This window comes from Dysidea avara, chromosome 13, assembly GCF_963678975.1.
Source record: "Dysidea avara chromosome 13, odDysAvar1.4, whole genome shotgun sequence".
In the NCBI taxonomy this organism is placed as follows: domain Eukaryota; kingdom Metazoa; phylum Porifera; class Demospongiae; order Dictyoceratida; family Dysideidae; genus Dysidea; species Dysidea avara.
Genome location: NC_089284.1, coordinates 11,649,418 through 11,670,968, shown reverse-complemented (window position 1 = coordinate 11,670,968; position 21,551 = coordinate 11,649,418). Strand labels below are relative to the sequence as shown.

The following is a 21,551-nucleotide window of genomic DNA, read 5'->3' as shown; positions in this document are numbered from 1 at the left end:
TATATTCTAAATAAATAAATAAATATACTTAAATGCTATATCCATCAACAACTTTCCTAGTGCATTTTTTGCCAAAGCACAACTACTTATGTTGTTGGTTAAGTTTGACTAAAAACAAAATCAACATGAATTTGCTAAATTGAGCAAATAATAATACCATACAGTATATTGTCACAGTAGAGTCTATAGTCCTGAAGTCCTGATAATCCGCCCGCCCGCATCCATTTGTAGGCTTGGGAGTGACCAGAAACTAAGGTATGACTTGGAGTGGCCTAATGTTTTCTAAGCGAAATAACGATTTATCATATTTTGATTGCAACTTGGTTAATTTTCCAGTCAAATCTGACACTTCGGCTTGCAAACGATCAACCTCTGAAGCAGAATCTACATCAACTTCACTGAATTCAGCACCATCTGAAAGTTCAATACTAAATTCATCAGTAAGTTCACTACTGGCTTGCAAATAATTATCGGAACGCTGTTTTTCCCCTGCAGCTAGTTTAGATGTGGTCGTTGTACGTTCGGAGCTGGAGGAGCTCCACGGAAACACCGATGGAATCGCTGATTTCTTCAGTACACGTCTTGGAGCAAATGGTTCTCCTCCACCACAAGTAAAATCATCAGGAGTAAAATGTTTCGAGCATACTTTGGTGCTCTTGTGAATAACAAAATTGATGCCAGGATCTCGCCTAATTTTTGCTATCCATTGCTGCACTCTTTCCTTGTCTGTAGCCATATCCGGAAAAGAATGAAATGACAGCCTTTCGTTAAACAGTTCCTTTCGTTCTTCTTGTTCGCCATGAGAATGACGGCATAGTAGCACGCAGCAATACTGGCCTCTCTACAATGAATCACGGGACTTCTTAACAATACAGCCTTTGACTTTACTTACGATATCGTCATCTTTCGTTAAATCCTCGTCATTTCCCAAACACAGATCCTCTAGGACACTACTTGGTACCCGGACTCCCATCTCACATCAACTCGAAAACATTAGAATACCCCAAATAACGCCGCCATATTTAATTCGTGACGTCATTTGGAATACCGTCTATTAGTGTTACGTAATGTGTGCATGGGGCGAACGCGTGTAGCTAACATTGTCAAATTGGCCTTCTTAGATTATAGAGAAGAACATGTCAGTGGTTATACAAAACTGTAGTTTGCAGCAACAAAGTGAGCTAGCTAGTTCAAACACAGTATCCTTCGATGTTCGAGGTCTGTCTAGCTACGATGATTTAACGATGAACTTTAAACCTCGCCTTAATTGGAAGAACAGACTGTCTATTTGTTCTGAAAACCTCTTGTTGGTCTCTATATGTACAGTTGTTGCCATTGGGTTTTTTGGACCTGTCATTATCTACATCACTAATCCCGCCGGAAGTCGAGCTGCAATTGAGTTAAAATTTTCGGGGAACTGCATACCACAGGTTAGTAAAGAAAACCATGCATGCACAGAGATGCCAACCTCTGAACAATTTTAGGAGTGAGACCTCAAATACTACCAGCAATGTGGACCAGACTCAAGTGCAGCTCCAGGATTTTTGGTAGTGAAGGCCCCCCCAAAAAAGGTCGCTAGCTACATGCTCAAAGTACAAAAATAAGCACAGGTCTAGCTATCCAATTTTAAGTACAGGGCTAATTATGAAACAGATCAGGCGTGAGAAATGCGTGAGAACTAAGCTGAAAGAGTGAGAAAGAGAGGGTTAGGCGTGAGTGCGTGAGATTACTAGCCAAAGAGTGAGACTCACGCCTAATGCGTCAGTGAGAGTTGGCATGTCTGCATCATGCATATTATTAAGATTGTAGCTACTATGAAAAAAACTACTAACTACTTCTCCATAAATTTAGTTGAGTAATAGCTATCCGGCTAGCTATAGGCCGTGGTAGTTACAAGATAGTAGTGATCAGTATAGCTATAATTATAGCTATATAATTCCATGACTGCTTGCATATGATTTAACGGGTTGGCAGGTACAAAATTTTTCATGTTTCTGCCAGCCGTGGTTTGTTGTTTATGCAAAATTACTGTCATACATTTTCAGCGGTGCATTGCATAATATGAAATTATGTTGCTGTATAGACACATATAATGTATTATTTTCAATTTAATTTAAATTATGATTTTACTTTATTGTGAATGTATGGGTATTGTTAATATATATATAGCTAACATGTGCTATGCATGCTATAGCATCCTAAACAGAATACAAGGGTGAATTAAACCCATTGTGTACTATTTTATTGTAAGTATTGTATGGTATGGAGGTTTGGCTTGTCTTTCCCAAACATGTTTTCCTTCATGACAACTTGGCAGTGTTGGGTAGGCATAACTGTATTAGATTTGATGCGAAAACAATACCCAATCTAATACATCACAAGTGTGCTCATGCGTCTAACATAAAATTACGTATGTGTGCATATATATATAAATGCATGATTAGTCTGTTTAAATACACTACAATAACCCACAAAGCCCATAAATGTCGACTGACTGACTGAAGCATTCAGCCAAGTAACTTCAGTGATTTAATTTCTGTAGTATGATTGGATTGATTGCAGAGGAGCTTCTTGTACTGTTCTTTGTTTGCAGCAAAGCAGCATAGTTATCAAAAATGAGCAAATTGTGCACTTTTTGCAGAAAATATGAAACTTTGCACATAGTTCCTACCTACCATGCAGTATATTTTGAGATGGAGCCATCACAGATTTAACCTTTGGTGTCCTCTATATGCTTAAAAATTGTGACCTTTGCTTATATTTTACCCATAACACTCAATTTGTTCAAACTAAGTGCCAAATTGAGGATCTTTATCCAAGAAACAAGTTGATACTTGCTGCAAGTTCATAGCATATTCAAAGTTACAGTAATTTTTACCAGCAGCAAATTCATATAAATTCAACCGCCCACACTTATCCACATTCTTTGTTTGCCATTCAATTTTTATATTTTTAATATATTTTTAGCTAACCATGAGCTCTGCAGGTTACATATACAATTAAAAAGTGGAGAGATATCTGGGGGTGGGGCATGGGGGTATGTACCCTCCTCTCTTGTGGTAGTTAAACAAAAACTCATCATTGTACATATGATTGCTCTATCAACAGTTTAACTACATTAGGGGTTTCTGTAATAGTTCATTTGGGGTAGGGAGAAAAGGGGTGCTTTTTTTACTCGCTTTGACTAAATTATAAATCAAAATCTCAGTGAATACGTCAACAACAACTGTAATAAATATTGAATGAAATACATGACATGTATTTTGCCAGGTACAAAAGCCCAGAACAGTACCTGAGAATGCAAGTATGAGCCATTGTTCTGTAATTCTCAGGTACTTGAGAGGTCATTCTCAGGTACCTGAGAATGCACCTGAGGGAGTCTAAAATATCCTGGGTGCATGGCATGCCCCTTTAGATGCCATGTGTGTAAACTAGCTATGAACACAAAAATCTTTAGACCATTGTCCCTCCATACTCTCATTGTGACTTCCTTTAAGACTAGATGAAGGTCTGACTAATAGTACTGTTTTTAAAACCTGTATGCTAAATTTTTATTGCTGTAAAGCTTTGGAAAATACTTATTTTGAAGTTTATACTTGCAAACATGGAACACATATTGCTATACCTACAGAATTGTGAAACACAAATTGTCTATTTGGTTATGCCCTCAGAGTTCCCCACATCTTGGGTGTGTGTCTTTCTCTAAAGGCAAATATTTAAGAGGATACAAGATGTAGGTAGTTCAGGACCATAATGTCCTTATAGTCAGTTCACAAAATTAGCTATCAATACAGGATACGTATATGGCTTTTAAGGTTTTCAGTAAACGTGACTGATAGTAGCATGTATAGCCTTAGAGTTTTATACATCAAATGTTATTATTATTTATTATATACAGAAGCAAATTATAACCATAAACAACCACAAATTTTGAGTTTAATCTGACGACAAAACAACTACATATGTGACTGGATTTGTGAAAAGGTACCTTTTTCACACACAAAATTTGATCCATTTTTTGAAATTTGAAGTTTTATAACTTTTTAATCATGGCATACATATGCTTGAAATTTTCCAAGAGTGTAGCTACAGTACTGGCTGCATTTTGATACTAAGAGCAAGTTAATCGAGTCAGTATAAGGAGTAAACTGTTACATCATTTTGATTGTTAGTATGTAAAATGTGTAGAAAAGGTACCTTTTTGCAAATCTGATCACATATTTTCATGACCTTTGTTGATTTATCTCACAGGAGTATTGTGCATAACCCCTATGCCCCACCCCTGTATATCTCTCCACCTTTTCGGTTGGATATGTAACCTACAGTGCTCATGGCTAGCTAAAGATATATAATTGAATGTTGCAAACAAAAAATGTGGGTAAGGGTGTAATTGCGTGGGCGGTTGAATTTATATGAATTTGCTGCTGATAAAAATTATCATAACTTTGAAATGGAATATGCTATCAACTTTTAACAAGTATCAATTTGTTTCGTGGATAAAGATCTTCACTTTGGCAACTAGTTTGAGCAAATTGATTGTTGTATGGGCAATATATAAAGGTCACTATTTTTGGGTAGTGCTAAAAGCCGGAACGGAATGGAACGGAACGGGGCGCGCGCCAAGTTAATGAATCGTTTTTGCAGATTGTACACCGTTTCTTACCATTACGTAGTGACTAGAATTGTGCTAAAGTTAGTTTTCTTCTGCTTGTAGGCATGCTAGAAATCGCTCGCTCGAAGTTTCTATTTAATGCCCACTTCACGAAAGCGTTTTGCAATTACCTACGCTGAAAAACTATCATTTAACCTGCTAAACTATTATTTTGTAAGCACTGTAAGCATATGATTCACAGCCACTAACATACACTGTGGTTAACTCTCGTAAATGATTGCCCATGCTGGCAGACTTCAGAAAACCATCCTCGCTGTTACTAAAGAGTTGGACACGACCATAACATGAAAATACTACAGTAGTTTACCTTTTAGAATGATAAGGAAGCAATTCTACATGAGGATTAAACAGAATTTGATGGATTGGTAAGAGCACAACATGCCACGTGGCGGGCATTAAATAGAAACTTGGAGAGCGCGATTTCTAGCTTGCATATAAGTAGAAGGAAATCTAGCATAATTCTAGCCACTGTGTGGCAGTTGGAAACGATACAAAATCCGTCTCAAACGATTTTTCTACTTGGCGCGCGCCCTAATTGCCGTTTCATTCCGGCTTTTAGCACTACCCCCATTTTTGAGCATAAAATGGGGTAATGCTAAAAGCCAGAACAGAACCAATTTGGGGGTGCGTCAAGTAGAAAATCGTTTGAGACGGATTTGGATATCACTCTTTTCACCCTATTTCATAACCCTACAGAACTTGGACAAAAAACGGTGAACCAAAAAGGCAAAAAAAGTGCAGTATTGAAGGGGGATCGAACCCAGGATCCCAGTGTGATGGTCCAGTGTGCTACCGATTATGCTACCGCTGCTAGCTCCCTTGATTTGCTTCTTTTGTATCTTATAAATGTGACTAACGAAATAAGCTGTATATAGTAAGAAGAACCTAACCCTAAAGGTGAAGAAGAAACCAAAGCTGAACTCTAACCCTAACGCTAACACTACTAGACGCTTCCCCTAAAGTCTACTACTCGTGGCAACTACTGGACGCTTCCCCTAAAGTCTACTACTCGCGGAAACTACTGGACGCATCCCCTAAAGTCGATTACTCGTGGAAACTACTAGATGCGTGCCCTAAAGTCGAAGAGAGAGAGCAACAACTACAGTAGGAAGTCTGGATGCTTTTGAGCTTAATATTACGTAAGGGATATGAAAGGTGGTGAAAAGAGTAAAACCCAGACGGATTTTGCATCGTTTCCAACTGCCACACAGTGACTAGAATTGTGCTAGAGTTCATTTCCTTCTACTTATATGCATGCTAGAAAATCGCGCTCTTGGAGTTTCTATTTAATACCTGCCACATGGCATGTTGTGCTCTTACCAATCCATCAAATTCTGTTTAATCCTGATGTAGAATTGCTTCCTTATCATTCTAAAAGGTAAACTACTGTAGTATTTTCATGTTATAGTCGTGTCCAAGTCTTTAGTGACAGCGAAGATGGTTTTCTGAAGTCTGCCAGCATGGGCAATGATCTACGAGAGTTAACCATAGTGTATAATAGTGGCTGTGAATCATATGCTTACAGTGCTTACACAATAATAGTTTAGCAGGTTAAATGATAGTTTTTTCAGGATAGGTGATTGCAAAACGCATTCGTGCAGTGGGCATTAAATAGAAACTTCGAGCAAGCGATTTCTAGCATGCCTACAAGCAGAAGAAAACTAACTTCAGCACAATTCTAGTCACTATGTAATGGTAAGAAACGGTGTACAATCTGAAAAAACGATTTATTAAGTTGACGCGCGCCCCGTTCCGTTCCATTCCGGCTTTTATCAAATGAACTGTAGAGGACAACAAAGGTCAAATCTGCAATGGCTCCATATCTCAAAATACACTTCATGGTGGGTAGGTACTGTGTGCAAAGTTCCATACTTTCTGCACAAAGTGCACAATAGTTTGCTATGCCACTCTACTATTGTGATGGGTGAAACATACATCGCCGAAACTGAAGCAAAATGGCCACTTTGCATTTCACTAATTGAGAGTCAGGGAGTTTGTTCAGTTGCATTCACTGGATCATTGTTACTCCCTTTGAAGAAAGTGGGATAGTAACAAGGGCGGATTTGGGGGGTGCTTGGGGTGCTGAAGCACCTCCCTCCAAAATTTTACTATGTGCAAGCTAGAAAGCTTCTAGAAGTTGTAGTATAGATGCAATTGCATCTTTTACGTATGCATGGGCAATAAAAAATGGAAAGAGAAGGGAGAATGGCTAATCATTAGGCCAACAATTGTAAATTCCTTGTTTCCCGTCCTAGTCAGACAAAAAATACCATGCGGGCGGGCGACTATTATTTATTATTGTTAAATTATATTGTTTAATATCAAGGATATTAAAGGGAGCCATTAACTCCAAATTGCTGTTTTCGCTTAAATTCAGGAGAGCTAGATTCAAGGTTAGGTGTAATTTCAAAGATTTTACTAAGATTCGAACCTCTAGAAGGTTAGATTTGAAGTGCTACAGCATTTACATATAGGGCTGCTGGGTTTGCCATGTTTGGGGTGAGTAGGGTGACGCGTGCTAGCTACGTATACTCTAGCCTGACTCTGTACCTCCGACTACCTCGCTCTGTACCATCAACTTCAGGGTGTATCCAAGATGGTTTCCAGATTTCGTAGTGAGCTATAGGTGCATGGGTCTAGGGGTACACCAACCACTGACAGATTTTGAACATTAAATTAAAATTTACTAGATTTTTGATTTTCATAAACATCTAGTATAAACTATTTTCATACAATGCTATATATACTTGCATGGTTACCTTTAAGTTATAAAATGTCATCTATGACTTCTGGCTGGTCATTTCATCATTCAGCTGGTCTCCAATTGAAATGGAAATCTCAAGATTTATTAAATCATTCTTAAATTTCAAAGTAGTTGTACATTTATTACTTTTAACACCCATTTTAAAATTATGCTCTATTATGAATGTTCTATTAGAGTTGTTTTGACTGCTCTATTAGAATACATCTGAGTACTCTATTAGAGTATCTCAATGTGGTTTGTTCAATACCTACTAAAATAGCTACACCTTATCTCCCTTAATCCATTTTTTGAGGAATCATTTTAAATTTCCTATATGGACTGTAGCTATACTGTCCTGCCTGTTTGGTATGGCTATTTATGCTGTCAAACTATAAGAGTCTGATGTTGCTGCTGCAAGTTAAACTTTCAGAGGGGGTTTCTGGAACTTTAGGAAACCCACCTAAATACAGCCATTTAATTGATTGATTTTTATTTTAGCTCATATTTTTGGCATAGACTTTCTTCCATGCAAGAGCGTGCAAAGAACAAACGTACAACTATACACAATAAACACACAAGTACAGAAGCAATAAGTAAACACAAGCACACAGATACAAGAACTTTTTATACACAACACAATTACCCCACACAAAAAATACATAACATAAAATTATACATTGAAGAAGGAAAAGTGGAGGACAAAGCAACTTCATCAGGCAGATCATTCCACCAGAGTTTGGCAGAATGTCTAAACAGTTTCTTATGGACAATCTACAGAAGGTTGGCTGAATAAATCTTTGTGAGGATCTAGTATGATGCTTATGATTAGTTCCAAATGTACCATCACCCATATAGATCTTGTGTAAAGCACATAAGCAGCGGCACTTAATTAAAGGTGTTGGCACGATGCTCTGACACATGGTCTAATTTTTGCAATGAAGTAGTAATATGCACACCCTAATTATGTAAACATTGTAAGTGATGAATGCTTGACTGAGACAACAAAGGACCACAAACCGGTAAGGCATAAGTCAGACGGGATAACACAAAGAATAAAGTTTTCCTGTGGGAGTTATTCAAGAATACCTAAAAAGACATCTTCTTACAAGTAGTAGTGACATGAGTTGACCAATCTAGTTTATTATCAAATGTTATTCCCAGACACTTCTGAGAGGTGATTGAAGATAAGGGAACACCATCAATCTAAACTTCAGGTGGCAAAGTATTTGGGAGGGCACAAGGTTGAAACTGCATAACACTAGATTTCTCAGTGTTGAATCACATGTTACTCTTCTTAATCCATGAAAGAAGGCGAGACAAATCCTAAGATAGACACTCACCACCATTGCAGTGTCATCTACATACTGCAGCAGCCTACCATGGATAACTTGAGATGACATTTTATTGACATACACCAAAAACAGCAGGGGACCAAGGGAACTGCCCTGGGGAACATCACCTCTCACCAGCCCTCAACTAGAATATGAGTGAGAATTCTTTACATGTTGAAATGATCAGATAAATAACTCACAAACCAACTTATTTCTGTTCCATAGAGTCCAAGTTTATTCAATCTTTGTAGTGGTATAGGTCAAGAGAGTCAAAGGCCTTACAAAGGTCCAAAAAGCTACACAAGCACATAGCTTCCTATCTAGAGCAGTAGTGATAGTATCTACAGCCACCAAAAGAAGCTGCTTAGTTGACTTCAATTGCAAGCCCCTCTAGTAATAACCACTTGCCATCTAATGATAGCAAGTGGTTATTACTGGAGGGGGCTTGCAATTAGTTGGTGGGTGCATCTCTCAGTGTGATTGGCCAAAATGCATAGGCACCATTAATGGAGAATGGAGAAATCAAACTAATAGTGCATGGCAACACAATTGTTACAGTAGTCACAAGACTAGAACTAGTTTTCTGTGTGATAAATGTTCAGATATCTTGGTAACAATAGTCCCACATGAAGAACATATGTTTCCAATCCCAGATAACTACTAGTCTGCAGCTACATGTACATTAACACATGTGACAAACACAAATGCAAACTCAATTGACCTGTTATACAATTAAGTCCCCATGATAGAAGCAGTCTGTATACCAGCATGCTTTAAACTGTAGGCAAAAAGGCTGAAGGTTTAAGAATGTAGACACAAGCAATCCAGCTACACAAAAAAGCTGGGTTCATGATCATGCACAACACTTGCACATAAATCAAGTGTTCGAACTGTTTTCCTGTGATTTGCAATAGAATGCAGCTCATTTCTGTACCTTCAATGTGCTGTACAATGGATTAACAAAAGCATGCATATGTTAAAGCAATTTTTGAACTTATCATCTGGCTTCACCAAGTTTGTTTTAAAAAGTATTTTCTGTATGTTTCTTGTTTGCCATCTATGACATGATTAATACAAGGGAGTAGAGGGTAATTACCTTGCTAAAAAGTTGCCTACTAAGCTCAAAATTCCACTTTCAAAATGATTATACTAAGTATTTTATTAAAGTATATTAGCATTTCCTGACTCCTGTATTAGAGTAAGTAAATGCTCTATTAGAATATTTCGATCTTACTTCTGCAAATTGTGAGCAACCAACCAAGAAACACCAAATTAACTCATATTACAAATGAAATGCAGTTAAAATGCATATTGTGGTCTTTATTTACTTTCTTTCAGATGCACACATTGTACATTTTAATAAAAAATTCAAATATCATCTCTATTAATTAATTATGCTGGAATTATATGTACTTTTGATCACCTATTACACCAACATAATCAGCCAAATATCTCAAAGAATTTTATACTGCACACAATTCTCTAATTATGGGTACTTACCAGGCTTTGCAACACAATTTATGCCTTATATAACGCATTCATCATATGCCTATCTACAAATAAGCTTACTAGAGTTCTATGAGTGATGAAATAATATACAGTACTTCTACTAATGCTCTCTAGATTACATTTTCAAAACAATCTAAACAGCAGCAAATAATATTGTTATACTAACTACGTTTGTGCTGTATATATGTATGCAAGTGCAACTATTGCAGCACTTTCTGCTAATGGCCAATTATTTGTTCAATTTCTCTTTGTATTGTGTGACTATATTATATATGAAACCTACTGCTGAATGTTATTGTGATATGCAGGATGACAATGCTTCTGCTTTCTCCTTGTATGGTGATAACTGTTCAAGTTACAATGGACTATGTTTGGAACATTTAGAAAGACTGAATGATACCTTATCATCTACACTTTCGTTGAAAGAATTATCTGAAAGTGATATTGCTAATTTTATCAACATTTTAAATCAATTTTCAGGCACCAGTATTGTCAGTGAACAATGTGCTGAAGTAGTGTTACCATTTCTGTGCCAATATGTACATCCCCCATGTGATGGTAATGATAGTGTAAACTTTATAAGCCAGGAACAATGTAGCAATATCCGTGATGTGGTGTGTGCTGATGAGTGGAGGCTGGTCATGGCTACATCATCATCATCACTTTTACCAGTCTGTGAACATTTCAGTGATGTTAATAATATCACCGATGATAACACAACATCACAACCTTTACAATGTCACTATCAGTTTAAAGAACACTGTGGCTTGTGTCGACCACTGTGTGGAAAGTTCTCACAATATAGTGTTCAACCAAAGTTTGGTGAGAGAATTGCAATAATAATTGCTTCTGTGGTGGCTTTTATTGGTGGAATTCTGGTATCCATTGTAGCCATAATAAGGAGGAAAACAATGTTAGTAAAATATAACACATGTCAACAATATTATAGTACTGCATACCTAGCTACAAACTACAATAGTGAGATTTATACAAATGCATATACCGTATTTGCAGCCACAAATCTTTAACACTATTTAAAAAGTGAACATTTATAGATTTGATCAGCTGCCTCTTTATGTTCCTTCCTAAGTTGGCAAGTGTACCTAAATGTTTGGCTGGTATCATCTATGCATTTTTGATAAACATGCAGTTCTAGTATATAATGGGTTTCCTAATAGTTTGCAGTGGAAGATCCAGAAGGGTGTGCAGGAAGGATGTTGCTCCCATACTTTAACATGTTGGTTTAGTGATGTTTAACCAAAGCAACTCAGTGGTGAATCTAGAGGGGGCACATGCTCTTCCACGTTTACCCTTCTCCATACTCTCAAACCAAAAAATAGATCAAGATCAAAATAGGAGTGCCAAATAGAAGAGTAATCACAACAATACAACATAGATCTAGACCTCTAAATGTGTCATCCCATTTACATGGAGGCTATATATAATACACATTATGTTGCCCATGGCATGGTGCTGAAAATGCAGGTTTATATAACAAGGAAATGGCTGTCCTTTGTATAGCAAATACCATATCTATTCTATACAACACAAATTGCTTTAGGATCATAACCACTTATGAATTTGTTGCTGCCACTGATCCCTACAACTTGTGCAGGACCATGGCATAATTTAGATATACGCCTATCAAACAGTACGATAGTACTGTTTAAGTAGGGATCCGGGTGGATTTGGCGCGCGCCTCAAATTTCGATCCCCTCAAAAATCATCCTAGAAATATCTCACACAGCAAATAAACCTTTTACTAAAGAGTCTTCAAGTTTCTATAACTTTATTTCTAGCGTTATATATCAGGAAACGACTAGAAAAGTGCTGGAATTTTATTTCTAAAAAATCGCTAAAACAGAAATTTTCGTCTGCCTGCCAGCCTGCCTGCCAGCCTGCCTGCCAGCCTGCCTGCCTGCCTGCCAGCCTGCCTGCCTGCCTGCCAGCCTGCCTGCCTGCCTGCCAGCCAGCCTGCCTGCCAGCCTGCCTGCCTGACCACATTCGCAAGGCTACAGGCCAAACGAAGTAGCGAAGGATCACCATTCTTTGCCACAATATTTAACTCGCTGCTGGGATGTGCCTTTTCGGGTTCCGACGAGTGTCTGCCTTCTGCGCTTTGCCTTTCCTTTTATCTTCAATTACGGATCGTCTTCTTCTTTTCCAGTCACGGAGGCGTTAATAATTCGTATCGACACTTTCCTTAGAGCAGCCGTATTCGGATGCCACAAAACTAATAACGGATTCCGTACTGTAAGGGCAAGTAGATGCCTGTATAGCAACACTTGCAAAGCAATCAAACAGCCTAGTGAAGTAAGAACACACGGCCACGCCCTTATCAATCAGAGCGCGTGCTCGTACTTAACGATCAGTGGACCACGCCCATTATTAATGGTCCAGCTGTAACTAATTGTAGAAAACAGGAGATAGAAACCCTGCATGCCTTTCAATTTAGTAATTGAGCAGCTTGCATAAAGCAAGCAGCAAGATCGAGATACTCTAATAGAGCAGTCAGTGCCAAAGATCAATAATAGCTATATACCTATACCAAAAAAAGTTAACAAACTTGTGAATTTAAAAATTGTTAATTTAGAAATGGAAGTAGGGATCAAGCGATAAAAACTACTGAAACAAGTGATTTGAATGATGGCAACTATTACAACATAGCTTTGTGGGGAAATCCCTACTTTGGCATTGAACATATATGGTGACGTGGTGAGATGCCAATGTAAGGATTTCCCCACAAAGCTATATTGTAATAGTTGCCATCATTCAAATCACTTGTTTCAGTAGTTTTTATCGCTTGATCCCTACTTCCATTTCTAAATTAACAATTTTTAAATTCACTAGTGTGTATTATACCAAAAAATTCAGTGTTAAAATTTTTACCATATCTATAGCTGTGTCCCCCCAGATTATACAGGCTGTATATACCCTAATCTACCACTTTCACACCTCAGATCAAAGGAAAGCCAGAGCATATATATCACATATTGCATTGACTCAAAATGTTAACGAGATATACGCACTGCTACCAGTGCGTATATCTCGTTAAGCCAGTGCGTATATCTCGTTAACTCAAGATATTGCACAGTAAGGTGTGAGTATATCTCATTACCCATTCCATGAAATTCTCTGATTTTTTTGATGTCCTTTGCTATCCCTTTGTGCCATTGTATAGTGACACATGTTAAGATTGATTGTGGAATTAGGTTTTTTCGTAGTAAGGTATGTTGAGTAATTCCTCTGACTGAAATGGAGCTGTTTCTAATGCAAGTGAGCTCTGTTTTGATAAGTTTTAGACACCTGTCTCAATGTTACACAATGCTGGCTAAGTAAATTGAGCCATTAGAGGTGAAGTGGTATTCATACGTCTCTGTAATTTTATTCATGGATACAATCTACTCATGATTATTATAGTAAATACCTGGAAGCACTTATAACAGCGTTAAACTGTCATTATAAGTCGCGCTTTTGACTAAATAGATTGAGCCATTGGTAGGGCCCACAATGAAAAAATCGACTTTCAACAAATAATTTCCTTACTACTGCAGGATACTTAGCTTGTTGTACTTGATATTTGAACCACTATAAATCAGAAGCCATGAGTCTTTTAGATTAAGAATTTTTTTTGATTGAGAAATCGGCACATCGTATTTTCGCGTATTGCGTGATTTGCAGTAAAAACGTGGAATTGTAAGTGCAGCTTCTTGCAAAGGACTGAGTCAAACTTTCATATTAGCTGTATATTATCTTCTTAAGTTGTTGTGCTGTGCCAACATACATAGTAATGGGTAAACGTCTAGCTGGGTGGCTTACAATGTGATGGCTTGTTTTATTATTATTATTATTAAATACAGAGAAAAAGGCATTACGCCTGTGAGTTCTGCTCGTTACAATAAACAATTACATTAAGAATAAAAGTTATCACAATCAAAATTTTAAAATTGTCAGTGGAATTATACGACACTACATAATTGGACAAATTATTCCATGAGTTTATGATTCTTACTGAAAAGCATTTGCTGCGAACGTTCTTTTGGGCATGAGGTTTAAAAAGTTTGAAGTCATGTCCCCTTGTGACACTTGACAAATTCAAGTTTTGTGTCTGCAAAATCATGAAAAATGTGTTTAAGTTGCTCTGGCTCCTACCACGAGAGAAGCCAGATCTTCCTCACAGCATGGTCATGCAACTGGATGTTCCCTCAGTCTATAATGCAAGTTTGAAAAGAATCCTAAACTGTATGCTATCTGGCTGGCGACGACGAAATATTACGGTGATTTTACGAAAAATAATGCAGCCCACTGCTTGTGCAATTGAAACAACTTTACTAATTATGGGTTAATTGCAACACTAACCACTTACACTTTAAATATATCAAACCAGATGGCACGAAGCTGCAGCTGCTTTGGTGGCAGGGATCGCCGACATCCCAAATTGGTGATAAAATATTTCAACATCACCAGCCAGATAGCATACATCCTTAAATTCCTTCCATCTTTGCAGTATAGACTAAGTAAGCATCCAACATGTGATGAGGAAGATCTGGATTCTCTCGTCGTAGATGGTAGTGGGTTCAAAACAATTTTTTGCTATGCTAGCAACCTTGTGCAAGCAATACAGCCAGGCATTTGTCAATAACTATGCACGTCTGCAGATCATAGCAAACCTAGATAACACCTAGCAAATATTAAAGCTGAAACCATATCTTTGACAGTAGCTAGAAACTGACCTAGGCGTAGCTTGGTCAGTTTCTAGCCCCGGTTTCTAGCTACCGCCAAAGAAATGATTTGAGCTTTGTTATTCACTAGGTGTTATCTAGGCTTACTATGCTCTGCAAATGTGCATAGTTATTGACAAATGCCTGGCTGTATTGCTTGCACAAGGTTGCTTTCTTCAAAACAGCATCGTAAAAAAATTGTTTTGAACCCACTACTATCTACGACGAGAGAAGCCAGATCTTCCTCACCGCATGGTGACACGGTTGGATGCTTACTTAGTCTATATACTGCAAAGATGGAAGGAATCTAAGGATGTATGCTATCTGGCTGGTGATATTGTAATATTTTATCGACAATTTGGGACGTCAGCGATCTCTACCACCAAAGCAGCTGCAGCTTCATGTCATCCGGTTTGATATATAAGTGAAATTAACCCATAATTAGTAAAGTAGTTTCAATTGCACAAGCATGCAGTGGGCTGCATTATTTTTTATAAAATCACCGTAATATTTCGTCGTCACCAGCCAGATAGCATACAGTTTAGGATTCTTTTCAAACTTGCATTATAGAACTGAGGGAACATCCAGTTGCATGACCATGCTGTGAGGAAGATCTGGCTTCTCTCGTGGTAGGAGCCAGAGCAACATTTTTCATGATTTTGCAGACACAAAAACAAGCCATTGTAAGCCACCCAGCTAGACGTTTACCCATTACCATGCATGCTTGCACAGCACAACAACTTAAAATAACATACAGCTGATATGAAAGTTCAACTCAGTCCTTTGCAAGAAGCTGCACTTATGCACCTATCGATGTTATCCCCCACCTACCCCCTCCCGGGCGTAGTGGGGGAAATGGTGGGGATTTGACTTTTTGAAAAATCAAATTCTCCACCCATGGGGGAACGACTAGTGGTCAAATCTCCATGTAGTATGGCTGTTAGGCACTTTAGGAAACAGGTCAATTCATTTAGCTTGCAAGTTAAAACAAACGCCTAAAATTTCGAGCGGTCAAATGCCCCACTAGTGGGGCAGAGTTTCAGATCAAATCAGGTCAAAATCCCCCACTAATCCCCTAGTAAGCCAGGGAGGGGGATAGTGGGGCTTAACATTGATAGGTGCATTACAATTCCATGTTTTTACTGCAAATCACGCAATACGCGTTTTTTGCGAAAATACGATGTGCCTATTTCTCAATCTAAAAGACTCGCTGCTTCTGATTTGTAGTGGTTCAAATATCAGTACAGCGAGCTAAGTATCCTGCAGTAGTAAAGAAATTGTTTGGTGAAAGTCGATTTTTTTCATTGGGCACCCTACCATTGGTGGTGAAGTGGTATTCATGCACAACTGTAATGGCTATAATTTACTCACGATTTTTATAGTGAATACCTGGGAGTACTTCTACCAGCGTTAAACCATCATTATCAAGTTGTGTTTCGATGTCCCGTGTCTCCTTGCTCACTGTATAAACCCACAATCGAACTTTTCGTATGCTCGTGTCGTTGCACGTACGTTTGAACTCTCATTAGCACAGCAATGTGTTGTCGTTATTCTTACGTTGTTTCCAGTGTCCACTATCGAAATTCACAAATCCCAATATTAGGGTTCTAAACTGTTATTCTCATCAGTTTTGCTTCAGTTTCTTGGTTCCAATCCTCTTAGTGAAAATTGTTTCCCGGGCTAAGTTTGTGGTATTTAGATGATGACACTTTTATTGGGTCTAGGTCTTCTCTCCTTGCTTTACTATCATGCTTTACTCAGTCTGGGCCAAGTTTTGGCTTGCATATCAATCTATCCAAATGTGAGTTGTATTGGCCTTCTGGAGATAGCTCTTTCCCTGAATTTCCTCATGCAATTAAACGAATCAATCCTGAAAGCAGTGGTTTGGAGCTTTTAGGGTCTCCTGTGTGGGGACCACCTACTTTTTTTGATTCTTTTTTTGTCTAGTAAACTTGAAAAAACTGCATCTATTCAGGAGAAGCTTGCAGAACTTGGAGATCCTCAAATTGAATTGAATTTGCTTAGGAGCTGTCTCAGTGTTTGTAAGATCACTCACATATTGCGCTGTGTCCCTTCTTCATCATTAGGCTGCTTTCCATCTGTGTTTGACTCTAACCTATGCAACTGTCTTAGTAGAATTTTGTGCTGTAGCATCTCTGATAATGCTTGGCAGGGCCGCCCAGAGAAATTAAGGGGCCCAGGGCAAAGAGTTAAAGTGGGGCCCTTGACCCAAGTTGTAAGGTGAAGACCAAAAAAAAAAAAAAAAAAAAAAGGTCACAACCTGCTGGCAATGACAATAACTACCTATCACCAACCATATCTCCTTATCTATAAGCTTGCTATACTGCTCCTCTGAAGAATACTGTGACTGCTCTATTAGAGTATTTAGATCTGACTGCTCTATTAGAGTATATCGATCTTTTAAACAGGTATTCAGGGGCCCTTCATGGGGCCTCCTGGGGCCCCTTTCAGACTGGGGCCCGGGGCAAAATGCCCCAGTTGCCCCCCCCCTGTGGGCGGCCCTGATGCTTGGTTTCAAGCTACTTTGCCATTCCGGTTAGGAGGCTTGGGTTTGCGTGAGTCCCAATGCTCTTCACATCTAGCCTTTTTGGGTTCCTGTAACTCAGCCCGGATTTTGGTGTCCTGTTTAGCACCAAATTTTGATGTGACTTCCTTTTTTCCAGGTGAAAATTGTGCTATCTCCTATTTCCAAAGTCTATCCATTTTGCCTTCTAACTTATCTTCCCAAAATGATTTACAGGCTTCCCTTGATGATCAATTATTTGCAAGCATTTTCAACACCTCCACAATCCGTGACCAGGCTCGTTTACGTGCTGTTGCTCACTCCTCTGGTGTCAGCAGTGGCTGGCTGAAGGCCTCCCTCAACCAACATTGGGTTTGACCTTTTCTCCACATGAGTTTGTTATCGCTGTCCGTTTATGGTTGGGTGTTCCTCTTTTCCCATTGTTACCACTTTGTACATGTTTGTCTGTCATAGATCAGTTTGGTGACCATCTTCTTGGTTGCTCTCATGGCCCACTATGTATCCAACGCCATGATGCTCTTGTTTCTATAGTACATCATGCTCTACTGCAAGATCACCCTGGTGTTCTCCGTGAGCAAAGCATTGCCTCTGATCAATCTCGTCCTGGGGACATTTACCAACCTGATTTTACTCTAGGCCGTCCTACTTACTTTGACCTCTCTGTCAGGTGCATAACTCAGCCTTCCATTATTTCCGCTGCTGGATCTAAGGCTGGGGTAGCTGCTGCTGCCGGTGAGGAGGCTAAGGATGACCATTATTTGGAAACTGTTAACAACCATGGTGGTGAATTTTTTCCCCTGGTTTGCAAGCCGTTTGGTGTTTGGACACCCTTTGCTTTATCAACCTTATCCACGATTGCCGACCGTACCACTGTTAAAAGTGGTATTCCCAGACAGTTAGCAAGGAAACAATTGCTTCAGCACTTGTCAGTTACTCTCTGGCGATATAATGCCAAAATGATCCTGAGGCATTATGGCTTATGCCCAGAAGATGGCATAGACTTGTTGAACTAAGTTATTAATTAAGGTTGTTTTGTAGTTAAGGTAGCTAGTTTTGTAGTTAAAGTATATACTTAGTTTGGTAGTTAAGCTAGTTAGAATTTTGTATAGCATATTTGTAATACTGTTCTTGGGCCGGTGTGTGTTTCTCTACTGACAGTAATTAGTATATTAGGGTTCCCAATGAAAAAATCGACTTTCACCAAATAATTTCTTTATCTTACTGCCCTGATACTTGAACCACTATAAAACCGGAGGCGCAATTGTTTTAGTTTGAGAAATGGCCACCGTAATTTTTTGCATGTCGCGGTATTTGTGTCAAAAACGTGGTATCGTAAACACAGCTACTTCTGCAGGACAGGATCGAATGTTCTCATTAGCTAAATGTTATCTGGGGTTGCTGTGCTCAACAAACGTGCATAGTGGTGGGTAAAGGTCTAGCTGTATACGCTGCACAGGGTTGCTTTATTTGGTAAAAATCCGAATAATTCATGTTTGGGCTGCCCTGCCATCTGAGAAGAGAGAAGCCAGCTCTTCCTCACAGCATGGTGATGCAATTGGATGTTCACTCGGTCCGTACTGCAAGTTTGAAAATAATCTGAGATCGTATGCTATCTGGCTGGTGGCGGTGAAAAATATCACGTCGCTAAAAATACGAAATTCCAAGTTTGGGCTGCTGTGTTATCTGAGAAGAGAAAAGCCAGCTCTTCCTCACAACATGGTGATGCAATTAGATGTTCACTCAGTCCGTATTGCAAGTTTGAAATTAATCCGAGGTTGTTTGCTATCTGGCTGGTGGCGATGAAATAGATATACTCACATATTCATTGTGCTATTATTGGCGTAAATTTCATTGCCACCAGCCAGATAGCAAACAATCTCAGATTCATTTCAAACTTGCAATACAGGCTAAGTGAACATCCACCTTTATCACCATGTTGTGAGGAATATCTGGCTATTCACTTCTCAGATGGCGCAGCAGCCCAAATATAAATCTGAGTATTTTTATCAACGCAACAATTTTATCGTCACCAGCCAGATAGCAAACAATCTCAGATTCATTTCAAACTTGCAATACAGGCTAAGTAAACATCCACCTTTATTACCATGCTGTGAGGAAGAGTTGACTATTCTATCGTCAGATGGAACGCAGCCCAAACATAAAATTTTAAGAGAGAATAAACGTCTTAATGATTAAGACAAAATATACATTACAAGCATACAGGGGCCTAGACACAGGGGTACCATGTGCTGATGGATCAGTACAGGAGCCCTGGCAAGACTTACATTAACTAAAGATAAATTAAATTACAATACACACAAAAAAAAAAAAAAAACTATATCTACATATATGTAATACTTAAAGTTTACCTAAGGTGGTCTAAAAGATCCCAGCCCGGGGAGGCTCTAGAATTAAAAATTCTGTAAGAACAGGACACAGCAATGCGAGCTGCCTGCTCAAACAAGGATCTTATGGTTTTCTTATGGATTCTAGAAAACCATCATATGGTTTTCTTTTTCTTCTTTTCGCGTCGATTAATAAGATCTTATGGATCTTATTAATCGACGCGACAATTTAATTACCACCAGCCAGATAGCAAACAATTTCAGATTCATTTCAAACTTGCAATACAGATTGAGTGAACCTCCACCTTCATCACCATGTCATGAGGAAGAGTTAGCTACTCTATTCTCAGATGGCGCGACAGCCCAATCGTATTTTTATCGACACGACAATTTTATCGCCGCCAGCCAGATAGCATACAATCTCAGATTCATTTCAAACTTGCAATACAGACTGAGTAAACATCCACCTTTATCACCATGCTGTGAGGAAGATCTGGCTGTTCTCTTCTCAGATGGCGCGGCAGCCCAATCATTAAACTGTGTATTTTTATCGACATGACAATTTTATCGTCACCAGCCAGATAGCAAACAATCTCAGATTCATTTCAAACTTGCAGTGGTGACTGAGTGAGTATCCACCTTTATCACCATGCTGTGAAGAAGATGTGGCTATTGTCTTCTCAGATGGCGCGGCAGCCAGAACATAAAATTCATATATTATTGACGTGATAATTTCATCGTCACCAGCCAGATAGCAAATAATCTCAGATTTATTTCAAACTTGCAGTACAGATTGAGTGAACATCCACCTTCATCACCATGTTGTGAGGAAGAGTTGGCTATTCTCTTGCCAGATGGTACGGGCAGTCCAAGCATTCAAAAATCGCGTTTTATGGACATGGCAATTTCATTATCACCAGCCAGAATGCAAACAAACACAGATTAATTTCCAAATTGCTACATCAACTGAATGAACATCCACTTTCATCACCATGCTGGGAGAAATAGTTATTTATTTATTTTATAGCATAGAAAATTTTGTAGCTAGCTACTGACATAGCTATAGTTTATTTAAATTACTATAAAATGCAAACTGGAATCATCCAACTATACTGTTGCCCCTATAATTGTACTATAGACGCCTTATTGAGCTTCTTATCCAGCTGGTGTGGATGAAATTATCACGTCAATGAAAATCATACTTGGGCTTCCCTGCCATGTTAGCAGAGAGAAACCAGCTCTTCCTTACAACTTGGTTGGGTTTCACTCAATCCATACCACAAATTTGGGATTCTTTGCTTTCTGGCTACATGGTGACGACTAAATGAGCCTATTCTATCACATCTTTTGTAATTGTATGCATTCTTTTCATGCTGTAGCTAGCTAACTATTACCAAGAGTTCATAATAATTATTTGTATGGGGGAGAGTGTTTAACTGCTAGTATGGCCTGTACAAATACACTGTGGCAAATTCACTTTTGATTATTTCACCTCTAGCCCGATTCTACTGATGACAAAAAACTGTTAATAGGTAATGATTGGTGTTGATAAGGTCAAGCCTCTTTTCTAAGAGAAGCCTGAGGTGTTACTTGCAGCAGTGTATTTGCTGAATGTACTCCACTCACCCCCATACAAATAATTTATTATGAACTCTTGTTATTACTAAATTTAGTGTTGCGTTGAT

The 21,551-nt window shown here is 38.7% G+C and overlaps 1 protein-coding gene across 1 annotated transcript in view; it reads left to right on the top strand.

Annotated features, from left to right (window-relative positions):
- Positions 1-1,137: 1,137 nt before the first annotated feature.
- LOC136242388 (uncharacterized) overlaps positions 1,138-21,551 on the top strand; it is a 37,977-nt gene continuing 17,563 nt past the window's right edge. The window contains exons 1-2 of the mRNA XM_066033812.1: positions 1,138-1,430; positions 10,564-11,168. Coding sequence (XP_065889884.1) covers positions 1,245-1,430; positions 10,564-11,168 — 791 coding nt within the window. The 5' untranslated portion in view covers positions 1,138-1,244. The remainder of the gene's footprint in view (positions 1,431-10,563; positions 11,169-21,551) is intronic.